Consider the following 27,186-nt stretch of genomic DNA (forward strand, 5'->3'; position numbering starts at 1 on the left):
ATATGACGTTACTCCAAGGATTGAAATGTGCCCGTTGTGACTTTCAATTAACTAGAATAAGAGATCTGGTCAAGATATTAAGTTAGTCAACGAAAAGCAATTTTTTTCAACAACAAAAAAAACAACAACAAAAAACAAAAAATGGCACAAACCAAAACAAATAATGAATCGAGATTCATAATGAAACACGTACCATAATTATTCACATTCAATATTTTTGTCATAATTCATATACAGTATTACAAGATCATTTGGAAGAGTGACACAGTCTTTCGTGATACCCGATTGAAGTGTTTGAATACGGTTGATCGTTTCTTTGTTCAGTAGAATAGCTATGTTCTTCTGTTAACTCTCTGTTCATGTGTCTTCTTTTTTATTCTTTAAAGATATATATTACGAGGATTGTCAAAAAACTTTCGATGGCTGGTCAATATCCACACATTCTGTACATGCAAAAAGCGTAAAAGTTACCATCATATATTGAAATCCTTGCTTAAAAATTAGATATATAACCTACCTACTAATACTGACTACTGGAGTAACCATTTATCCTATTAATACTTGCTACTGGAGTAACCATTTATCCTATTAATACTGACTACTGGAGTGACCATTTATCCTACTAATACTGACTACTGGAGTAACCATCTATCCTATTAATACTGACTACTGGAGTAACCATTTATCCTATTAATACTTGCTACTGGAGTAACCATTTATCCTACTAATGCTGGCTACTGGAGTGACCATTTATCCTACTAATGCTGGCTACTGGAGTAACCATTTATCCTATTAATACTGAGTACTGGAGTGACCATTTATCCTATTAATACTGGCTACTGGAGTAACCATTTATCCTATTAATACTGACTACTGGAGTAACCATTTATCCTACTAATACTGACTACTGGAGTAACTATTTATCCTACTAATGCTGGCTACTGGAGTAACTATTTATTCTACTAATGCTGGCTACTGGAGTAACCATTTATCATATTAATGCTGGCTACTGGAGTAACTATTTATCCTACTAATACTGACTACTGGAGTAACCATTTATCCTACTAATGCTGGCTACTGGAGTGACCATTTATCCTACTAATGCTGGCTACTGGAGTAACCATCTATCCTATTAAAGCTGGCTACTGGAGTAACAATTTATCCTATTAATACTGACTACTGGAGTGACCATTTATCCTACTAATGCTGGCTACTGGAGTAACCATCTATCCTATTAATGCTGGCTACTGGAGTAACCATTTATCCTAATAATGCTGGCTACTGAAGTAACCATCTATCCTATTAATACTGACTACTGGAGTAACCATTTATCCTATTAATACTTGCTACTGGAGTAACCATTTATCCTACTAATGCTGGCTACTGGGTGACCATTTATCCTACTAATGCTGGCTACTGGAGTGACCATTTATCCTATTAATACTGACTACTGGAGTGACCATTTATCCTATTAATACTGGCTACTGGAGTAACCATTTATCCTATTAATACTGACTACTGGAGTAACCATTTATCCTACTAATACTGACTACTGGAGTAACTATTTATTCTACTAATGCTGGCTACTGGAGTAACTATTTATTCTAATAATGCTGGCTACTGGAGTAACCATTTATCCTATTAATGCTGGCTACTGGAGTAACTATTTATCCTACTAATACTGACTACTGGAGTAACCATTTATCCTACTAATGCTGGCTACTGGAGTGACCATTTATCCTACTAATGCTGGCTACTGGAGTAACCATCTATCCTATTAAAGCTGGCTACTGGAGTAACAATTTATCCTATTAATACTGACTACTGGAGTGACCATTTATCCTACTAATGCTAGCTACTGGAGTAACCATCTATCCTATTAATGCTGGCTACTGGAGTAACCATTTATCCTACTAATGCTGGCTACTTTAGTAACCATCTATCCTATTAATACTGACTACTGGAGTAACCATTTATTCTACTAATACTGACTACTGGAGTAACCATTTATCCTACTAATGCTGGCTACTGGAGTGACCATTTATCCTACTAATGCTGGCTACTGGAGTAACCATCTATCCTATTAAAGCTGGCTACTGGAGTAACAATTTATCCTATTAATACTGACTACTGGAGTGACCATTTATCCTACTAATGCTGGCTACTGGAGTAACCATCTATCCTATTAATGCTGGCTACTGGAGTAACCATTTATCCTACTAATGCTGGCTACTGGAGTAACCATCTATCCTATTAATACTGACTACTGGAGTAACCATTTATCCTACTAATGCTGGCTACTGGAGTAACCATTTATCCTATTAATGCTGGCTACTGGAGTAACCATCTATCCTATTAATACTGACTACTGGAGTAACCATTTATCCTATTAATACTTGCTACTGGAATAACTATTTATCCTACTAATGCTGGCTACTGGATTGACCATTTATCCTACTAATGCTGGCTACTGAAGTAACCATTTATCCTATTAATACTGACTACTGGAGTGACCATTTATCCTATTAATACTGACTACTGGAGTAACCATTTATCCTATTAATACTGACTACTGGAGTAACCATTTATCCTATTAATACTGACTACTGGAGTAACCATTTATTCTACTAATACTGACTACTGGAGTAACCATTTATCCTACTAATGCTGGCTACTGGAGTGACCATTTATCCTACTAATGCTGGCTACTGAAGTAACCATTTATCCTATTAATACTGACTACTGGAGTGACCATTTATCCTATTAATACTGACTACTGGAGTAACCATTTATCCTATTAATACTGACTACTGGAGTAACCATTTATCCTATTAATACTGACTACTGGAGTAACCATCTATCCTATTAATGCTGGCTACTGGAGTAACCATTTATCCTACTAATGCTGGCTACTTTAGTAACCATCTATCCTATTAATACTGACTACTGGAGTAACCATTTATTCTACTAATACTGACTACTGGAGTAACCATTTATCCTACTAATGCTGGCTACTGGAGTGACCATTTATCCTACTAATGCTGGCTACTGGAGTAACCATCTATCCTATTAAAGCTGGCTACTGGAGTAACAATTTATCCTATTAATACTGACTACTGGAGTGACCATTTATCCTACTAATGCTGGCTACTGGAGTAACCATCTATCCTATTAATGCTGGCTACTGGAGTAACCATTTATCCTACTAATGCTGGCTACTGGAGTAACCATCTATCCTATTAATACTGACTACTGGAGTAACCATTTATCCTACTAATGCTGGCTACTGGAGTAACCATTTATCCTATTAATACTGACTACTGGAGTAACCATTTATCCTACTAATACTGACTACTGGAGTAACCATTTATCCTACTAATACTGACTACTGGAGTAACCATTTATCCTACTAATGCTGGCTACTGGAGTGACCATTTACCCTACTAATGCTGGCTACTGGAGTAACCATTTATCCTATTAATGCTGGCTACTGGAGTAACCATTTATCTCAGTAGGGCACTAGCAAGACGGGCTAAAGGTCGCGCACTCGATTCTCAGCAAAGGTAAATCACAAAATGTCTTGCATATCTAGTCATCTGCTGCAGAAAATAGCAAATTGCGATGAACAACACAGAAGAGAATGCATATATATATTTCTTCAAAATGTATAAGATTTTCAAGAATGATACCTTATATAAAGCCATTGGATTCTATCAGATTTTAAGGTTGTAGTTCATGCACTCATGTATTTTCATAAATGAAATATATTTCTTTTAAAATTAAATTCGTCTCTAGATGTTGAAAATCGAAAGATGAAATCAAATTTAAAATTCACGAAGTGAGGTGGAGGCGGGGTAAATTTGATTGACTGTCGGATTTACATAACGGAAATCCCAAAAGTTTAGAATCTTCCTGATTCAGCTTCACAGATACTTTACATGTAACCATCAAGCCCCAGAGAAAAGGAAAAAACACCCACCCAGAATATATTCCAACTTCAAACTGATCAGATTTCATATATCAATAATTTCTCATATATGAAGCAGTTTCAGTTCATAATATATTTTCTATTATCTCAACGTTCCCTGCGGGTTGCAAGAAGTGAAATATTATTTCAACATATCGCTGATACAACTCATCCAATATCATTGAACACAATGACCAACACTTGTCAGAACATCCAACAGTTTCAGAACAGTAATGAATAATTTTGTCTGGTTTTCCCCCCTGATAAAGTGATCTAACCCTAGTCCTCAATGTCGGGACACTCGCAGTGAATCATTGCATTGCATGAATTGTCCATTCATTCTCTGTTATCAAAATTGTTCTCCAAACATAAAAAGGGAATTTGCCACAGCGTCGGGAGCATAAAATGGTCCAGAGACCGTTAAAAGAGGTATTTTTATGTCCCTTTTTATCAATACCTCGGTAACAGAAATGCTCTAAATGAGACTCCGTAAAGTCGACATCTTAATGCGAAATTCGGTTTTATTCAGTGTTTTGAGGATTATCATGGAGTTCATATGAAATAGGAAGCAACAATGTATCTAACTGAGAGGTATTAAGCTTAAGCTAAAAGGTTGAAACTGTAATTAAAAAAACCGAAGAAAAAAAAAACCACGCCCATATTGAAATAATTTTATAGCTTTGTTTGAACATCGAATTTTCCTCTCAAATATTGGACAAAATAACAAAACGTAATAATAAAGTAAAATTGAGAGCTTCCCCAAATTTACTCAACTGCATGAATTAAAATTACTTATGAATATAATGATGAACTTTTTCAAGAGATTTCGAATATACCGGTAATTTGAACCCTGAATATTGGTTTCCACAATGTTTAGATCTATCTATATAGCATAATATTTTTATTACCTATCATTATTGTCGGTGGTCATTCTCATGTACTATCAGATTTGCGATTTGCAAATGAAAAATCTACAGGGCATATTTGTGAAAAAAATTCAATGACTATAGAATATGTCGATTAAACTTGAAATAATCATTGTCATTCAAACTTTAGTAAACATTACATGAATATGAAAGCGCAGTCAACTGGGCATATATCATTTCGCCAGGCATTAGTACGTTAAACATGAAAATTACTCTCTTTAAATTACGAGCTGGGGCATTCGGTACAGAAATTAAAAGATACCTCAGTATATTAGCGTGTGTAGTGCGATCGATAACGTTTTATTTTTACATGCTACTAAAGAAGCCATTTTATTAGTCTTTACTAGTGTTTCCTATTAGATATTTGGATAAAAATACTTTTTTCGACCTGATTCCTGCCTTTTAGTAGATGATAAACAAATGTTGTTTGAAGGCCGTTAACTCGAGTTAAGGATTTTCTGTTCTATTTTTAGACTTGTAAATTTTCAATCACATATGGAAAGTTCTTGTTTCGATTTGATCATCTTTAGAGAATTAAAAGGGACAACCAGAGAGGTAAAGCAATATTATTTATATCCTTGATGAAAATACTATTTATTTGTAATTCAGCCGTGATAAAAATAAGTGTTCAAAATGTCGTCTGTTTAACAATTTACTTCCAAATCGACTTACTTCCTTATATGTGTTTATCTAGATTTTTCTATAACTAATAAAAGGTCAGTATAATTGAAACTGAACTGGCATTGTATATCATAGTTTGATTCGTGTTTTCAGTATCAATAAAGTAATGAGTTATATGGTTGAATTTGCCTGCTGACAAAGGTTCAGTATGAGCGGATATAGCGGGGAAAGAGATGAGGACACTGGTCAGTCGTCGCCATTTCCACCGTATCAAACACCATACCCAGGGTAAGATTAAATAAATCATGTACAAGATAATCAGCATTCTAAACTATTTACAAGAAGCACACAGACGTGATTTTATATGTGTTTCATTATAACGTCCGTCTATCAATACATGGGTTGAATTCAAAATAGCATTATATTTAACAGGACACGAAATCGGAGTTTTGGAAGTAGTAATCCTTTATTCGTTCTACTGAACTTTGCTACCTCCAGTTTATATCCACGGCGAAAACGACAACAGCAACAAGAGGACACAGGCGACAAAGATGAATATGACAATGGATATTCAGCAAAGTTCAGGGAAATCACAGAGGAGGAGAGCTGCGAGAGAACCCAGCCAATTTCACAGCTTATGGAAAAAACCTCTAAACACTCTAAGAAGCCACTTGATGGTATATGGTGCAAACAAGAAGAAAATATAAACGATGAAGAGGAAGAAATACGAAACATATTTCAAGATGAAGAGGAAGATGATGCGGAACTTGAAGTTGACGGCGAGTACGGGTACGCAGATGGTATCTGTACGAAGAAAGACTGTCCAGTATGTATAGATACAACTGAAAGGCTATTAAAATATCTAACAGGACAACAAAATAACTCAAAAGCTACAATAACAAATGAAAGAAAGAAAGATATCAAATGTGACAAAGAGGAACCAATATTAGAACCCGTTAACAACACTGTAAACAACCTCCCGTCAGAACCGTCAAGTCCAGCTAGAACACTAAGTCAGATTTCATCAAATCCGAATCCAGCTAGAACACAAAGTCAGATTTCATCAAATCCGAATCCAGCTAAAACACAATGTCAGATTTCATCAAATCCAAATGACTATCATCGCAAAGAAAGAACATTGGACAAATATATGAATGAAACCCAAGATTCCATGCTAAACAGCAACTTGGAGTCAAAAGGACAAAACCAGGAGAAAACTGATCCCGATCCAGTCATAGAACTTGCTAAAGACGAATCTAACGGAGAGTCTGTTGGGCAAGACTCTACAGGCAGCAATAGTTCTCGTAAAACATGCAATAGTTTAAGCTCGCAAGATACGGATGGAGCAAATGAAAGCGAAAATGCATCTGCAGGTTATGTTGATGATATTGATGAAATGGTATACGACGAAGATGATATATACACGGACTATGGAGATTACACTATTACCGATATGTTACCTACTATACCAGAGTCGGTCAAGAAAGCGCATGATACAAAAGGGCTAGGTGAAAATGCGGGGCGATACAGTAAGTGCAATATTTCTTCAGAATTCTTCTTGCATTGGGATATTTCGGTTATCAGAATGTAGTAGATGGTGTCAGTAATATTATAGTGACAAAGATGTTTGTTTATTTTCTAGTATTCAAAATAAACGAAATTGATACATATGCACGATGGAATCCATTAAATCATCTGGAGTTTCACGATAGTTCTGTTTTGTTTCAATATTAGCTTTACAATACTACTTTTATAGGCAGAGGAATTCACCAATTTGTGAACATGCCAACTTTCATGCAGTCTATCAGAAAGTTTGCTTTTGACAACCACTTCGAGCTTGAAGACGTCATTCCTGATGGTAACTGCATGTTTAGAGCAGTTGTGGATCAGCTCAACATAAACGGAGACCTGGGATACACGCCACAATCTCTGCGTTTGAAAGCAGTAAAGTAAGCATATTATTTCTTAGAGGCATACATCCAATTTATATATGTAATATATATATATATATATATATATATATATATATATATATATGCTGTACCATTTTAATATATCAAACATTTGGTATCAACAAAATTCAGGATATCATGGAGTTTTGTGACAACGCCTTGTATATTGTTTCTCTCTAGGTATTTACGTCAGCACCCATGCCAGAGTGATGGAAGTAGATTAGAAGATTTTCTGCCAACTGAGACCTGGGAGGAGTACCTTTTTAGAATGGAACAGAATTCTCAGTGGGGTGATCACATGATTTTGAAAGCTATAGCTGACGCATTCAACTTGGTAGTTGTTGTTTTCAATGTGTATGAGGACGACATTAGACGGACGGAAATTCTACCAGAAGGTGATCATATTACAAAGCGCCAGAAGCTTACAATATACCTTGGTCATGTAGGAGAATTTCACTATTTGAGCCTACGGCAAATGGATTGGGAAATCCTTTGGCCCTTCAGTACGTATTCTGTTACAGTGTAGTTGTTGGCTTTTTTGTTGTTGTTGCTTTTTTAAAAATAAAACAACAGATGATATTCATTTTACTATAGTTTATTGCATGTATTAAATGTATTGATATTTCATAACAGAATCCTTGATAAGAAGATTTCAAGTCTTCATGAGATCATCAAAGCCTTCCTCAACTAGACACGACTTTCTTGAGAAAATCAAGAATATGGGGAATTCCAAGTACTTGAAAGGTGCTTGTTTAAAGATACAAAGTCCTGGGGAAAATACAACACAGACGGCAAATATGGAATCTGAAAAAGTTCAGATTGTTGATTTACAACCAGAACAAAGCAAAACGTTTGTTCGATATGGATTATCAACCCTTCAAGTAGACGAAACTAAAGGTACCGATGGAGGACTATTGATGACATGTTTTATAATTAATCGGATTCATTTTCAACTTTCTTTACTGCAGGTCACTTGAAATGAGAATTATTTTTGCATTATTTTCATTTTCTTTTAGAATCCCTGAATGGTCTTCTTGATGATCCTATGGGTGTTGATTCTTTAACTGGACTGCCTCTTCCACATTTTTCCTACATCATCAAGGGTTTACTAGATTGTGAAGTTCTTACATTTTCAAAGTTTGAATCCTATGAAAACATTCCCGTCGAATCAACAGTAGAAGGTTCGATGTTCACTTTTGAAAGGTATGGATCATGGGTTGAAGGAGTGAACGTTTTTATGATTGATCGTACTAAGGAGAAGAAAATGCAGTATTTCGAAGAAATTAAGAGATTCAATTTCTGTTCTGTTTTGATATGCGACACGAGTGGAGAAGTTCTTTTTTCTGGTGAGACAAATACAAATGCATCACGATTGCCCGTGTTTGCTGATACCACAAACTCGCATGCTGGTTACTGTCGGCTTATTCCTGGCTTTCCCAAACACCTGTATTCGAAAAATGAACTGTTTTGTAGCAATTCTGAGGTGTATCTGAAAAGTATACCTATACCATCTGTCGTAAGAGAATCATTTCCTAGATTTGAGAATATGAAACTAGGATGTGGCTACCAGTGTTCAAGGCTACCTTTTCCCGCTCGTAAATGGCAGTCAAGGCAAAGAAGATGTCAATGGCCGCCAGATGACATAGTTCGTGAAATCATGTCAGGGGGTTGTTTACTAGTGCAGAGAGCTCATCCAAAAAGCGCCCTCCCGGAAGTTGAATGGAAATTCGTCTTTTCACATGCGGAGCAAATTCTTATGAAGAAAGCATTGTCTCCCAATCAACTGAAAGTATTTAAAATCTACAAAGTTGTGGTGGAGTATCTGACACGTCATCTTGATAAAACGCTGAAGCACAAACATTTGAAAAATGTTTTCTTCTATGCCAGTGAGAACGTCACTCAAGAGTCCTGGGATGACAATGTTGGGGGTTGTCTGCTGTTTGTTTTTGGGTATCTACTAGACTGTTTGAAAAACAAAAACATTCCACACTATTTCATTTCTGAAAATAATCTAATTGATTATTATTCAGAAAAAGAAATTCAAACAATTTCAACGTACATTGAAGCTTTCCGAGTCTTGCCAGTTCAATGTTTAGAAAATATGTATTGCAGACATGGCTGGAAATCCCTAGTAAAACAGTTAGAAGGAGTCTTAAGAGATTGCCAACAGTATTCGCAAACTCGAGATATAAATCATTCATGGCTGAATGTTTTTCATCCAGTATCATTAAAGAAAATATTGAAACTCGCTGACAGGGGATTCCATAAAATTGCATATGAGTTAATATGCATCTTATATGATGATTTAAAACGATCGCCAGTGAAAGAGGTACCGACATTTGAGAATATTTTCCAGGACGCGATGAAGCGCGTTGAAACTAGTTCTGCCCGTCAAGCTCTAGCGAAACTGTACGACGAAAATTTCGGAACAAATAGCATGAACAGCTACCAGAAGACCATAGGTCACCAACACAAACGCATTGGTGACGCTGTGCCGTTCGGTGTTGATGAACGAATCAGATACATCGAAATTCCTAACAGGTTTGCAAAATATGACCTTTCAGTCTTATCATGGTTTGATTCAATGGCATATTCGTATTTTTTAAAATCGAAATTTGAAATGGCAGAAATATTCCTTCAAACAGCCATCAAGTTTGCCAAACATATGCTGAAACAGCAGAGCGAGTTTGATATTAGCGAAATTAAAGACACGCATCTCAAAACAGAAATTGGTAGGGAACGATCAGCAACCACATCAAGTCTGATTGGAATACTATCTAAATGTTATCACCATTTATTATTCGTATGTTCTGCATTACAAACTGGTAGTCCGTTTGATGAACATATGGAAGACTTGGAAGACTTTCAGTATTCTGTAGAGGGAATGGATAAATTTTTAGCGCAAGTGCGGTCGTTTCGAAGTAAACCTACGTCGTCAAGTTTCACAATTCCTGATGAAAATGGCTTTCAATTGTATTACTATTAAGATGACACTTAGATTCATCCCGTCCATATATAGTATTCTGACTTATATGATATGTATTTAGAAAGTATCAATACTTTTGTACGCTACTCTAGCAGATATTCCAATTTAAAAAAAAATATTTTTAAATTTTCGGGACGACATGTCCCTTCCTCGGGACAAAAAAAGGTATTGCTAAAGATATACAAATACGCTAGCACTAAAATGACTCTAAACCTACAGACGTATTTACCCGGCAGTTCACATATTGGTGTAGAGTACATGTATAATTCTAAAAGGAAATTGCACTTGGATTATAAATGGTCCGAAAATCCACAAATTTTGTCCACTGTGTATAAACACTATTAAATCACTGCACATACGTATTTGTGAAACTGTGCGATATGCATATATTCAAGTGACAATGACGTGTGCAGTTCAGAATTCCAGATCGGTGTTCTTATCTGTGTAAAGATGTGTATTTTGTTACTACAGAACCATGTCATAATAAAACTATCAAATACCTGTTTTACGTTCTTTTAAACAGTTGTGTCATAGTTAAATACCACAGCACTTGTTTCTGTAAATGACTTATGACCTCTGTAAATCATTTACAGAAACAAGTGCCTGTGTTAAATACGTTGGGATTCCCCCATGCACTTGGGACTATTTATATACGCCTAATAGACTTGTATTTATGGGGTCCGACTATATCTACATCTTAAATAAGTAATTATGTATACTGTGAAAAAAAATAAAAAAATAAACGAACACCTGATCATACAGCTTTAAGCAACTGTATTTGCTAATGAAATACGTACATGTATGTATATCTAAAGTAACATTTTCCAATATTCACATTAATGTTTGACTAAATTTCATTTTGTATGTGCTTGCAATGCGTAATACAGTGGAGTTTAGTTTCAGATTCAAACTCCCTATTGGTGCATAATATACATGTATTATCATCGCAAACTGCAGAGGGAGGGGGGGGGGGTCTAACTAGATGCATGGCTGCTTCTGTGTAAAGTTGGTAAGAAGATTCATCTAAAATTACTTGAGACAAAATCGAAAACGTATATACGCGAAGCTTGCTGTCTACTTTATCACTGAAAACAAAGCATTATAAAGCGATTAATACCTCTATAGAGCTAAACTGGCTTAATTTCAAGTGTTTTATAACTAGAGTACTAATTGTTTCTACTGCAAATGAGTCCAATGTAATCACTAGTAACTTTCTGTCAGTTATTATTCGTCTTTCCTCAGGGATACGATTACATGAAAACTTTGTTGTTTCTCTTAGACATTGCTTTTTACTCATAAGTTTATGTACAGTCACTACCTAGACTTTTTGCCAAGAAAAATTATCCCACTTTTTCAGCATATACAAATGAAAGTTGAAAAAAAAAATGGAAAAAGAACCGGGGAATACATAGTGGAGTTGATTACAAGTATTTACTCTAATCTTGAAATATTTTCCTACCCTTTTCAGACACAGGATAGTTTCAGTTTGAGATATAATTGTAGAATGACTGCGTAATAAATAATCAGAAATGAAATAAATAAATAAAAAAACCTCACTAATTGTTCAACTTAGCATTCAATAACGTCTGATGTAGTTCACATATGATTTATTCTTGATGATGATGCATAAAGGTATTATATTATTTGATGAATCATTCAGCTCCCTTCACCCTTAAAATCATTTTTAGAAAGTCTCTGTGTCAACTGCGAAGGATAATTCTCTGTCCGTCTGTCCATAACATCCCGAGCCTTATAGGAACTGTGGATTTTTTTTAACGCTTTATCAGTTGAACGTACTTATAGTGTTTCCCACCGGCAAAGTGCACCTGGTAACTTGATTACAACAAAGTATATTGAAACCTTTGCTTGACAGACATCAAACTTGGTACACTGATGCATTTTAATGAGAAGATGATCCCTATTGATTTTGAGGTCACATGGTCAAGGGTCAAACTGAACATAGGAATATACTGTCCGCTCAATGTAAAAACCTCTTTGCTTGACAGACATCAGACTTGGTACACTGGTACATCTTCAGGAGAAGATGACACCTTTTGATTTTGAGGTCACATTTTCAATCCACTGCTAACATAGGAAGATATTGTCTGCTCAATATTTTGAATTGGTGATATTACTACCAATTAAATGATGCACGTGTATAACCCTTTTCAATTTTGCACCATTGGGGGTGAGAGCATACATGTTTTACAAACAGCCCTTGTTATTATCATTTTAAACAAAATTCAATTAATTTTCTTTAAGTTTCAAGTTAGTGTCAGAATTGCAAAAACCATTCATCGCAAACTACGGTTTCCGCAGACTGACATGTGCAATCTCTACCCAGTGCAAGTGAGATCAAGGAACAACAACTCTGGGTAGAGATTGTGACATTTGACGATTTACGCAGTGCAAACAAATTGTTTCGCGTCTCACTATGTACGAGAGTTCTCCAAAGGGAAATAACTCGGACGTATCTCGAAACCGGCGAATTGAATCATCATCTGGTACAATCTACAAAATGATAACATATCTTTGCCTTGCACTGATGCTGACAGTACACCTCATATTTTGGACGCATTGGTAGCTACGCGCATTGATGAAGTTTTTCGTCCAATTTTACCTTTGATACCTGCATCAAGAAAGGAACTATACTTCATTTCTTAAATGTCCCTTACATAAACACGATAGACATGGACTTTTTGAGAATATTGCTAAATATATGATTTAAAAAAAAAAAAGTAGTTTAACAAATAAATATTTCTGTGGATTATGTCTAATGAGAATAATATGTTGCTTTATCATGCTAGGCAATTTTAATCAATGTTTTTATAAATAAGAGGTAGTGCAATACATAATCTGTAAAAGAACCAAATAAATGAAAAAGAGTAGTAATGTTGATACTGTAGTACAAGTGTACATGTTCAATACAGGTTCTTTTTTGTACGTATATCAATTACATATATGTCTTATAAGCATTTATTAAAGATAATCCTCATCTGCCATAATCTTTTGTAGTCAGGACTCCCTCCCCCTTTTTTATGTCGACATGTTGCTGCTATCAATTTTGACTTATTTTAATGTTGCTCTTGTATGCCCTCAAGGGCCCCAAATTGGTTTCCATACCACATTCCCTTTAGTAAGTACACACATACAGGCCTACTGTGTTATGTGTAAAAACATGTGCGTTAAAGACGTTTGCCACGGAAGGGGGGGGGGTGTATAAACACTGTGTTCTTTCCATTCTCTACTTATAGGTGTCGCCACTCGCTGCCAACCTTGTAATGCTCTTTGTAAACTCTTAAATAGATATTTAATGTACCTTAATCAATTTTATGGTGCATAATTGTTTTACCGCTTGTTAACAAATTCCTAAAACTTTAATTTTAATGAAAATAAAGCATATTCGGGATTATCTTAGCTGACATCTTACAGTCGGTTCTGTTTTCCGTTCTGTGTTTTCTATTCCACGTTCTAGCAAGCTTTATTCTATAAATAGCCAGAAAATCCCCACGTCAGAAAAATACATGGCAAAACGAAAGTAAAATGAAAAAACAACAACCAGGAATAGATGTACAAAATGTAAGTATGAAATCATAAAGCATTACTACTACTTAATCAGTTATATTTTGTCAATTTTTCTATCACATCGAAGTAGGAGAAAGATAACAAAATTGTTTACACAAATTAAAAAACAAATATGTCTACGCTTACATGTTTGTATATAACAGTATCATTCATACATATTGGGATGTATCTACATGTATAAGGAAAATACGAACGTTTACAGCTTAAAATGGAAGTATGATTTTCAATATACATAGTAAAATGGCATGATATGCTCTCTATTATTTAGATGATACATAGTAAAATGGCATGATATGCTCTCTATTATTTAGATGATACATGGCAAGATGGGGATTTGCTGTAAGAGTAATCCTGTATAAATTTCCTTGTTGGAGGTAATGAATCATGCATTTATTAACAGACTTATATTCAGATTCCAATTTGAACATTGTACAAAGAAGACCATTTCAAAAGAATGGAAATTAATGCACATGCAACACTTCAATAGAAATGCGAGTACTTGTATGAAATAAATATACGCATGATAGATGCAAGGGGAATATACCATCTCCATTCACATTGTTTCACTGCGATGTCGTCAACCCCCCCCCCCCCTTCACACAATAGCAGGCCGCCACGTCGTATATCGTTAAGGGGGGAGGGGTGTGTGTCAGGCCTGGTATATAACTATTGAACATTTTTAACTTTGACGATGTGCAGACAAATGTTTATGGATAGATCAGCACAAATTTTGTGTATCTAAATTAAATCATTAAAGTAATGACAATTACCAAAATCAAGTACTTGTTATGCTGTTAATATTTACTCAAGGTCACACAGGATTCTGTGTCTGACCGTCTGTGCAATTTCTTTTTTCCCAGTGAGAATACATATGTACTTCAAATGCAGTTTAACACGTGCACGTTACTTTGGGGTCGTTAAAACACACAATTTCAGTTCATTCGATGTCAGTCTTATCTTGAAACTGGTCGGTTTCTGTTAACAAATTAAAGATATATCATTCATTTTTTGTTAATTATAAAACTTTTTTTTTAGGAATTAAGTTTATTGTGGTAATGTTATACATAAATGTTCATGTATGATGTGTTCTTATCAAGACAAACATACCTGTACAAACTTATAGATAACGATATACATTAGTTTTAAAAAGGTAACATAAATTCTTAGATATATGTACTCTACATTTCTCTGTGTATGTTTTATACACCAAAAGCTAACATCAACTCTTAGATATGCACTCGTACATTTCTCAGTTCATGTTTTATACACCAAAAGTGATTGTTACACCCGAGTAATATCTATAGCTAGACCTCTGATAATTATGCACATGTATATAGGGAATGAGAAACAAATGAAATCACGTTTAAAACAGCATTCAGTGCTCAAAATCACGACGAACATATTGTAAATTAGTCAATCCTTCTGAAGTTTTTGGTTGATTTAGAACAAAATGCGAAGAAAAAGCTTGGATTTTTTTTGGTTGTTGCATATTTGCATACAAAACATGTTATAAGCGAAGAATTCATGTACCAAATATCTACTGATAGAATGGAATAAACAAAGAGCATAGAATATATATTATTCACATTTGATGCACACGACATGCTCACCACCACCAACCCCCCCCCCCCCCCCCAATTATCCAATATATTTATTTCAGTTTTAGATAATTGTAGATTAATTACATGCAAGTCTAGAAGTATATAACCATTTACAGAAACATTACAACACATGCATGTGACAGGACTGAAATTCACGCGAGTTTTCTGAATGCTTATAATTTTGAGCTAAATTCAGATAATATTTGGTGTTTATGAATTTTGTTTTGTGAAATGATGTATTAATACTTAAACTATTTAAATATGGGAACACTTGCAGTATATATAATAGGATGCAATTCTACACCATACAATTTTTATGTACTAATACCCATCTTAAAAATGGTATCACGATAATCAATTTTATATAGATTTTATCAATAGATATTTTCTTTTTATTTGAAGTGGTAAAATATGGATTAAAAGATTAAAAAGTTACTGTCGATTTATTTTTTAAATCGCAGTACCAACTTATATAAATGTAAACTCATGCATTTTGCGCGTGCAGCATGATATATTCTTAGAAAGGAAAGGGAGATAACTACTGTACGTTATCTATGGTGATAATCCACTGTTTAAATTCTATGCTATATTCTACTTACACATCGCAACATCCGTGAGCAGAGGAATCCCCTTCCCTCAAAAATTCTTTATTGAAGAAATGAGTAACCTAACATTAGTCAATAAGAACAAAAAAGTCAAATCTCATTTTCTCTTTTCTCATTCTGCACTCGCATGAGCACATCATCTGAGGATGCAATAAACATTAATGCACAATGCAGGGTAATTATTCTCCTTGGCTGAAGACAGTTGATTGGTACGGACTAAGTGTATCGTGGTCTGTATAATGAAGTAACAACTTGCATGTTTACTGTAGGAATACAAATGGAGTTTAGTATTTATGGATTTATCAGAGTTTTCGACAAATATATATAACAGTACATCTTCGGTATGCTGCAGTGCCACGAGTAGAATAAATGTCCACATTCAATGCATTTTCATCGCTTGCATTGCACACCATATGTATAATTATATGCAATACTTATACCAGCATTTATGCATCTGCATTTTGCATGAAGTGGATGTAAATATGAATTGTATAAATAGTATGCCCTTTGTTGATTCCATAAACAATATCTCCACCTATATTGTAATTTTGACATGTATATTTCAATTAATTGCATACACGTAGATGCTTTTCCTTCTAAATCATCCAAAGCCTTTAGCAATTTCCCCACAATTTTTTGATATTTGAATTGTAGTTTTGAGCACTGCATGTTTTTAAATTGTGATTTCTTATGTTTTCTTGCTATCGGAGAATTACACCTGTCAAATCTATCCACACATGTTTTGTATGGTTCTTAAGGATTTTCAGCGGAAGTGGCAATATTTCGGATTCGAATTTTTGGAGTTTGTTTGTTGTTGTCGTTATGGCGGCTTGTGATAAGCCTAATCTTCTTATCGAATACCACGATGACGACCATTTGCGTGCGTGCGTGTGTGGGGAGGGGGGGGGGTGATATCCCTGACTCAGAACATCACTTTACGTCCTATCCGATGGACCATGAACATAGATGTGTTTAAATACAATAATATAATAAATCTATGAAAACAAAAATGTATTAAAGTCGGTAGCAAACCACACACCCCTTATATACCATGCAAACCCCTATAGGACATACTGCTTTTCCTCAAATTTTGAAAAATGTTATTTTTACCTTTCCGCAAAAAAGTGCTGTTGCGTTTCCGCCCAAAAATATACAGCTATTAGTGTACCCAAGCATTACTTTTCCGCAATTTAGCTGTGGTGATAAGTTCTAATATCTTGTGTGTCTGCAGAATCTAAGACTACATATTGTAGGTTTCCACCACAAGTGACTCCAGATATTGGAGAATAGCACACTACAAATGGGCCAGAGTCTGCTCATGCCCATCTCAATTATCAATTCTATCCCCCACACTCAAATTTATTTGTATTCACGGACGTGTTGCAAAACCTCCAAACAACAAACTTACATCAAAATCATGTCTCTGACAGCACCAACAACAGTACGCAAAAGTGACCAAGAAAAACTTGACTTTATGTATAGAATATGCAAAATATTTGAAGCACGAAGTTTCCCGAATTGATTTTTCAAGGGCTGTCGGATACAAACTTGGTGCCCAAACAGACATGAATGATGTTCTGACACCAAATTTATACATGTATGCAGTTTAGAACCTTTTATGTAGTGCTACTGCTTAGAATTAAGAATGAATGCATTCTATGCAGTGCTGTATGTTGTATTGTCAGAATTTTAAAATAAATATGTCATAGAAATGCTATGTTTTCACATGTAATCCACGTAAGAATGCTTTGTATTTGTAATCCAGGTAAGATATGTGCGGAATCGTAATGCCTTATTTTTTGCGGAATAGTGAAAAAAATAGTGCGGAATCGTAACACTTTTATCGCGGAAACGTAATATCAATTTACGGAAACGTGTTGCGCCGCCCCTATACGTACGTATAACAATGGAATGTTTAACAAATATGGCGGGTTAACAGAGGAATAAGGCGGACACTGAGAATTATAGTTTATTTATAATTTCATATCAGCTTTAATCTGAATACCATTTGTGATTTCAGGACACGGAAATATATCATTAAGTGTCACATTTAAATACAAAAATGGCATATGACGAATTATTTGGATTGCCAAAAAGTGCACATCATGTGATACCTAGAATCTTAGACTCAGAAGATGACGAACAATTCTCTCTGGGGAGTGACATTTCTCATTCCGCTTCTTTCAGTAGTATGGAAACAAGTACCTCAAACTCAGTAGTTCAAATGATAGAAAAAAGACGAAACCAGTCTCATTGTACATTGATTGGAATATGGAAATCCGAACAAAATGACGATGACGTCATTAGCGAGGATGAAGAAATTCAAAATGATTTTTCGCGCTGTGTAGAAGAATTCGACCTTGGTTTTGACAGTGAAATTATGAGATCACATTCCACGATTTGGAAGACAGAAGACATGGATAGTAAGGGTTTCAAAAGTACATTATCGAAGGAAGGGGAACCTCTTCCACATACACTGAGTAATGTAGAGTGTCAGAATAATTTTCATGTTCCTTATTCAAAACCAGGAAATAATTCAGACACCCAAGTTACGGACGACACACTTCATATCACGGAAGTTTATACACATTATCCTGTCGGATATGAAAATCACGATTTTGGATTTAGTGTTCAAAACAGTATGGAATCTAAAAAGTCTTCCGCATGTGTTTGTTCAAAAGTAGATGCTGTTGTTCCAAATATAGATGGCACTGTTGTAGAATCAAATAATTTATTGGATTCTCAGAACAAGACCAATCAAACGGGGAAAGAAATGGATTTAAATGACCGAAGGGAACTGAACTCGGAAACTTTACAAATAGTCAACGGAACATCTGTTAATAATTCTGAAGCGACAGAGATTGACGGCACGTCATTTGATCGTCAGATATATGGAACTATGAAGGGGGAACCACCAGAAGAAATTGTCGATGACTTAACATCGAAAACACCACCAAATGAAGCGCATCAAAAATCATCAGTAAATGGAACTCCTTCGAGTACCAATGTTAAAAGCCCAGACAGGCGCGCAGAAGACAGCCAAAACACTGTTAATATCCCAGACGGGCGCGCAGAAGACAGACAAAGCACGGTTAAAATCCCAGACAGGCGCGCAGAAGACAGCCAAAACACTGTTAATATCCCAGACGGGCGCGCAGAAGACAGCCAAAACACTGTTAATATCCCAGACGGGCGCGCAGAAGACAGACAAAGCACTGTTAAAAGTCCAGACAGGCGCGCAGAAGACAGCCATAACACTGTTAATATCCCAGACGGGCGAGCAGAAGACAGACAAAGCACTGTTAAAAGTCCAGACAGGCGCGCTGAAGACAGCCATAACACTGTCAATAGCCCAGATAGGCGCACAGAAGACAGAAAAAGGTTGGTAATCACTGTAATGATCATCTCACAACATTTGTAGAGTTCGAAAAATATGACATAATACATGTAAAGGTGCACAGCAAATGATGTAATTATTTCATGCAAGAATAGACGTTTAAAGATTTTCATGAATTCATGATTGAAATTAGGCAGCAGCCAATGCAAAGTACCAATATTAGCAGCATAGATCGTAACAAAGGAACACAGGACAATGATGAGGGATGGGACTTTCCTGAGAACACTACAACAAATAGAGCACACTATGGTAAAAATTATGGAAAGCCGTTGTCGAAGAAAACTGGATACCAGGGATGTACGTAACGCTGTATTTCTTCTGTCATTCTTAGCCTCTGGAAGAGCTGACATGTTTCAATATTTTGGAGAATGAAACATTTTTTTTTATTAACGCAAGTGTAATTATCTATAGATGTCTATTGAAAGTGGTTAACGACCATGGTGAACTGTTGTTCTGATTTGTTGCCAGTTTGTCAGCTTATATACTATTTCTACAGAATAGCAACGTGTTTTTTTTTATATTACTTTCCATCTAATACAGCATGGAAGTACAGTGTATTATATTTCTTGAACCTTAAAATATTTTCAAATGTATCACAGGGAATTATTTGTACAACTATGATGGCTATGGAGTGCACAGTTTCTCCCCCTATTACTTCAAGGACGAAATGCGGGCCCTAGAGGACTTCGCCGCAGACAACGGCCTGGAGCTGTTTGACGTAGCGGCGGACGGGAACTGCATGTTTCGATCCCTGGAAGACCAGATGCGAATTAACGCCCAGTTTGGACAAACTGCGAAATCTCTTCGTCGACGTGCTGTACAGTATGCCATTTTTATACGCCCGTCTTTAGACGTATTATGGTACAGCGATGTCCGTCCGTCCGTCCGTTCGGTGTTTTCTCTTTATAATTTCATTTCCCTTTCACATATCATGCTGAAACTTGCTGTGTAGTTTCTTTGTGGGTCACTCTAGTCTAGATCATACTGCAATTTTGATCTATTTCGACCTTTTTTCCAGGAGTTTTGACCCTTTATTTGGAAATAATTATTATATGGAGGATACATAATTTGCCGCCCTACTCCTCCCACAGTTTTCAAGTGAGAGCCTTCTTATTATGCCCCCCTTCAAAGAAGAGGCGCATATTGGTTTGCACCTGTCGGTCGGTCGGTTGGTCGGTAGACCACATGTTGTCCGCTCAATATCTTGAGAACTATTCACTTGATGATGATATTTCATATGTGGGTTGGTTATGAGTAGAAGAGGACCCCTATTGTTTTTCAGGTCAAAAGGTCAAAGGTCAAGGGTCAATCTACACTGGACATAGGAATGTAATGTCCGCTCAATATCTTGAGAACCCTTTGCTTGAAAAACATCAAACTTAGCACACTGGTACATCCTAAGAAGTAAATGACCCCTTTTGATTTTAAAGTCACATGGTCAAGGGTCAAACTGGGCATAGGAATATACCGACCATTCAATGTCTAGAGAACCCTTTGCTTGACAGACATCAAACTTGGTACACTGGTATAACTTCAGGAGAAGATGACCCCTATTGATTTTGAGATCACATGGTCAAGGGTAAAACAGGACATAAAAATATACTGTCCGCTCAATATCTTGAGAGTCCTTTGCTTGACAGACATCAAACTTAGTACACTGGTATATCTTCAGAAGAAGATGACTCCTATTTATTTTGAGGTCACATGATCAAAGGTCAAGAGTCAAACTGAACATAAGAATATAATGTCCGCTCAATATCTTGAGAACCCTTTGCTTGACAGACATCAAACTTAGTACACTGGTATATCTTCATGAGAAGATGACTCCTATTGATTTTGAGGTCACATGATCAAGGGTCAAACTGGCCATAAGAATATAATGTCCGCTCAATATCTTGAGAACCCTTTGCTTGACAGACATCAAACTTAGTACACTGGTATATCTTCAGAAGAAGATGACTCCTATTTATTTTGAGGTCACATGATCAAAGGTCAAGAGTCAAACTGAACATTGGAATATAGTACTGTCTGCTCAGTATCTTGAGAACCCTTTGCTTGACAAACATCAGACTTGGTACACTGGTACGTCTTCAGGAGAAGATGACCCCTATTGATTTTGAGGTCACATGTTTAAAGGTCAAGGGTCAACCTGGACACTGGAATATACTGTCCACTCAATATCTTGAGAACCCTTTGCGTGACAGACATCAAACTTAGTACAGTGGTGTATATCCAGGAGGAGATGACTCCTATTGATTTTGAGGTCACATGATCCAAGGTCAAACTGAACATAATAATATACTGTCCACTCGATATCTTAATAAGCGTTTTGCTTGACAGACATCAAACTTAGTACACTGGTACATCTTCAGGAGAAGATGACCCATATTGATTTTGAGGTCAAAAGTCAATTGCTGAACTGGACATAGTAATATATTGTCTCTTATATTTTGAAAATTATTTGCTTGATTGACACCAAACTTGGTACACTGGTACAGCATAAGGAGTAGATGACCCGTATTGATTTTTAGGTCACATGGTCAATTCACTCTTGACATAGGAAGATATTGTCTGCTCAGTATTTTGAATTTATGATACTACTATCAATTAAATGATGTGTGTATAACCCTTTTCAATTTTCCGCCATGGGGGGCATATGTGTTTTACCAACATCTCTTGTTTTGTGGAGTGTTTGTATGGGTATTGAAGATGTGCATTTGGGATGGATTTTGATTTTCTACAATTTGTGAGAAAATTACAGATTGTTGAACTTAGTCTATTTGGAAATTAATATTCTATGGAGGGTACATAATTTGTCCGCCCCACTCCTCCCACAATTTTCAAGTAAGGACCTTCTTATTTTGTGGAGTGTTTGTATGGATATTGAAAATGTGCATGTGGGATGGATTTTGATTTTGTGCAATTTGTGAGAAAATTACAGGTTGTTGAACTTAGTCTATTTGGAAATTAATATTCTATGGAGGGTACATAATTTGTCCGCCCAACTCCTCCCACAGTTTTCAATTGAGGATCTTCTTATTTTGTGGAGTGTTTGTATGGGTATTGAAGATGTGCATCTGGGGAAGGATTTTGATTTTCTTCCATTTTTGAAAAAATTACAGGTTGTTGAACTTGGTCCATTTTGAGGAAATCTAGATTTTTAAGCTTATGAAAGTTTGTCACAGTCTCAGGATGGCTGATAATACCTGAAACAAAGTTATACAAATTATAGCACAAGAAAAACACCCTATGAAAGCATTTCACAGGCGTATTATGTACGGTTTGCGGTACTCTTGTTAGATTATGTAAAAGGAAAATTTGACATTGATTGAATGGTTTTCATATTCATGTAATTTAGATTTGTTTATATGAGGTAATATTTTCAAAAGATAATGAAACTGCATAAAATCACATGTTTACCAAATGGTGATCCCATACATAGTGTACATAGTGTGTGAAAAGGGTGCTATATAAATATGGTATTATTATTATAACAAAACACATCAGTATTACAAAGTATTGTCTTTTTCAAATAGGAATTCTTTGCTAGCTTCTAAACAATTAAACTTTAAAACATAAGTTATGAAAATATTATTCAGATACTTGCGACACAATCCAATACATGAAGATGGAAGTCATTTGAAGGAATTTCTCTCGGGTAAAGAAACATGGGAGAGGTATCTGGTCAGAATGGAAAGAAATTCATCCTGGGGCGACCACTTAATACTGAAAGCTCTGTGTGATGCTGTCGGGATAACCATCGTAGTTTTCAATATTTCCAATGATGATATTCGTCGAACTGAACTTGTACCGAAAGTCAATGATAAATCAGATGATACACAGTTCTTCCTTGGTCATCTAGGTGAATATCATTACGTCAGCCTGAGACCAAAGACGTGGGAGAGAACTTGGCCTCTGAGTGAGTATCTTGCCTTTTAAAGTTTCGACTAGATATTTTTCATTTTTTAGGAAGATTGTTTATAAAGCCCCCTAAAAGGTATACTATCATTCATAATGTGCTATGTATCGATTTATGACGAAAAATTTATTCCTTTTTAAATGTTTTAGAGGCACATTCGTACCGTGAAAAGTGGATTTACCATCTGATTCTGAGCACTTATATTGAGGCAAGGCTGGATAATGTGGAGTTGAAAAAAAAGATAGCAAAGTACGAGAAGGCGATAACACAGAGCAGGAAAATGATGTCTATTTTAAGTTTGCAGGACGAATTAAATGACACAGAGACAATCCCATTTCGCGCTTTACCAGCAGTCTGTCTCCCGTACAGATATAACGATGTTGAAGGCTCAGGGGAGGAGGCGGAAGAAAAACAGCTACACGATCAACTGTTGAGAGTACAGAAACTTGTAGACGAGATTCCAAATTGCTTTAATTACAGAGGATGGTTTGAAAAAGAATCAGAAGGTTTTAATCTTACTAGATTTGAGAATATCTCTTTCAATATGATTCTTGATAAAGTGTATGTCAAGCTAACTTTCGTAACGAAACTCATGAAGCATACTATTTTACTAGGACATGTAATAGTAATGTAACCCAAGCACGTCAAAAGTAGACGAGTAATCTTTTCTTGGTTTTGAAATTCGACTCTAACAGCCACTCTTCTATTTCAGATTCTCGCCACCTCCTGACGGCGGATCCACTATACATAGATCCAGAGTGTGGAGTGCCCTCGCCACATATATCATTTATTCTTCGATTTTGTATTCAGAAATATATTCAGCTTCCAGTTATCATGTTTTCTCCCACTACATCAAAGCAGTTAAATGATGACTTCGTCACTGAGTATGCTGGGAGTTCTTGTGATGAGAGCAATGCATACCTTGTGGATCAAAAAGGAAATGGTTATTCAAATACCGAAAGAAAATCGGACATCCCAATGAAAATATTTTGTCGCAAAGACATTGTTGTGAAGTTTGAGAGAAATGAAAATAAAGAAGAAAATGAAGTGTTTGTAGATGAAAGCCAAACACACCCTGGCTATTGCAGACTTCGTCCAAGTGTCGCCAGTGAGGTACTATGGGGTAGTAAGATTTTCTACGTCGAGAACGATTGTTTCATTAAAGAAAATGATTCATCTGATTCTAATACGTGGCCTGAATATCAGGGGTTTCAGAGCCACGAATGGGTTCCTTCCAAAACCGACTGGAAAACTCGTTTGCGTCCATCTCAGTGGCCTTCAGAAGAACTAATGGAGAAATTCTACAAAGCGGGCGTGCTCTTTGTACGACGTCCACATGCATCAAGCCAACTAAAAATCGTGGAGTGGGAAATGATTTTCTCAAAAGCCGAGAAGGAAATATTCCTAAACATATTATCTGCAAATCAGAAAAACAGTTACAATATCTTTAAGGTCATTGTAGATTACCAGACAAAACACTGCAGAGCGAATCTTGCACCGGAACACCTCAAGGCCGTGTTTTTGCGTGCAATGGAACTTGTTCCCCCTATTGACTGGGAAAACAACATTGGGGGTTGCTTTCTTTATCTATTGAATCTCTTATCTGATTTCTTAGAGAAAGGAAACATTCCTCATTATTTCATTTCCGAAAATAACATGATAGATCACGTTCCTTCGGAATCCATACGTGATCTCAAACTTCATGTGGACGCCATTAAACACTTTCCAATCGAAGTTTTGGAATTTTGTATCGAGAGATATGGGATTTTGGAACCAGAAGTCTCCCGTATCACTGCCGATATAGCGGGATATAAAGTAAGTCGAAATATATTTTCGACAGTTGAAAAGGTTTTCATTCCCATACTAGAGACAAAAGCGGAGTACTACGGCGATTGTTATCAATTCCATAAGGCACACGATGCAGTTCTTGATGCATATATGGTTTATCAGCAAATGATTCAGATTACCAATACGACCGCCAATGTTCTCACCTTGGAAGAGTTTGTCTTCAAATCTTTAGTCAATTGGTCATGTGTAAACAGGTACAAAATGCTTAGAATGTTTGATGATTTGCATAATACGAATTTGTGTGACAAGGACAAAACAAGTGAAACAGTCCTAGTGAAGAGTCTTCTTGACGAGGAAATTGAATCCGAGTTCGCTGATATGCCAATTCCACAATGTACGTTGGGGAACAAAGGTTTCGAAGCTAAGTTACTGGAGGACATTGCCACAACCTGCAACTTTGTGAAGAAAAATGAGGAGTCGTTAGTGTTTATTAAAGTAGCCATTTCCCTTTTGAAGAAAGCATTGCAAGAGGACATTTTCGATGTAAGTGAAGTTGAAGATGCTAAATTGAAAATGGAAATAGGCAGGAAAAACTTGCAACTTACTACATCCTGGAACTCGCAGCTTTCATGCTGTTACGAAAAACTAAGCACGTGTTGTATGTCGTCACACCAAAAGGACCTGATGTTTCAATATATGCCTGAAATAGAGGCGTTGGCTCAAAGATTGCCAAAAATGGTGTCTTTTGTAGAGAAGATGTGGATCCAACTTGGACAGACAGTAAAAGGAAAAGAATTCAGAAAAAAGCACGAAGGGTTTCAGAGAAACGATTGGGGTCAAAACGAATACAATGATGACATAGATTAAAACACACACTACTCACCGTATATAATTGATGAAGAACGACAAATACTTAAGAAATAACAGTTTAATGGCGTTTTTTCAGAAGATACCTTTCAGGTTCACATGAGCCTCTCTTGATGCAAAAACTATTTCCAATAAAACCATGAGATAATCATAGGAACTTTCAAATGTCATGAAAGATTTTACAGACGTATCATTTGCTCATAAGATGTATAAGTTCCATGATAAGAGACCACGTGTGTTACTAATACATCTTTGTCTCAGGAAACGCTTTACAAGTTCGTCAAGATATCGCAGTTCGTGGTTAGAATATTAGTTTTCAGAAATGTTGATTTGTTTTAATTTCCTTCGAGAATTTTTCACTCATATAGTGACACGGCTTGGGTGCATTTAGTGCGGATTACTTTCCTGTAATCGCGATTCTGAATATTTTTGAGGGGCGTGTCATCTACAAATGAGGACAACGGTGTTCTGTATTTGAAAAATAACTAAAATACAGCACAGATCTCCTTGGATTACTGCCAACCTTTAATAATTGAAGGAATGATCAAAGAAAAACATGCATGAATTAAGAATAACTTTAATGCAGCTATTTGCCATGAACTGTAACAGAAATAATAATAATAATACAAAAATAGGCTTAATTTCTATCACAAAAATTACAGTTGCAATGATGAAAAACTGCCTTGTTTGAATCGGTCAGGTCTAACAGAATACGAAATTCCCCAAAGTCCTTTTCATCAGATGCTCATTTTACCTGTATTTTTGTGTCGCCTGCGTTACGCAGTGGCGACATATAGGGATCACTATCCGTCGTCCTGCGTCGTCGTCTGGCGTCGTCGTCGTCACAAAAAATTTCTGTCACAGTTTTCTCAAGAACCACATGGGGCAACTCCCTGATATTTGGCACAGAGCATCAGTGTGGCCAACTGTATTGTGTAAGACATTTTCGAATCTGTCGCTTATCAACTTCCT

At 36.0% G+C, this 27,186-nt stretch overlaps 1 protein-coding gene across 1 annotated transcript; it reads left to right on the forward strand.

Moving 5' to 3' along the window:
• The first annotated feature begins 5,335 nt into the window (after window positions 1-5,335).
• LOC125656439 (uncharacterized) lies at window positions 5,336-26,541 on the forward strand. The gene is made up of 13 exons (XM_056145747.1): window positions 5,336-5,448; window positions 5,668-5,802; window positions 5,947-7,043; window positions 7,271-7,463; window positions 7,647-7,969; window positions 8,100-8,363; window positions 8,483-10,449; window positions 18,285-19,624; window positions 19,774-19,937; window positions 20,240-20,462; window positions 23,240-23,559; window positions 23,709-24,065; window positions 24,272-26,541. The coding sequence occupies exons 2-13, from the start codon at window positions 5,723-5,725 to the stop codon at window positions 26,212-26,214; spliced, it is 8,271 nt and encodes a 2,756-aa protein (XP_056001722.1). The 5' UTR covers window positions 5,336-5,448; window positions 5,668-5,722; the 3' UTR covers window positions 26,215-26,541.
• The last annotated feature ends 645 nt before the right edge of the window (window positions 26,542-27,186 follow it).

This window comes from Ostrea edulis, chromosome 7 (genome assembly GCF_947568905.1).
Source record: "Ostrea edulis chromosome 7, xbOstEdul1.1, whole genome shotgun sequence".
Taxonomy (NCBI): Eukaryota; Metazoa; Mollusca; class Bivalvia; order Ostreida; family Ostreidae; genus Ostrea; species Ostrea edulis.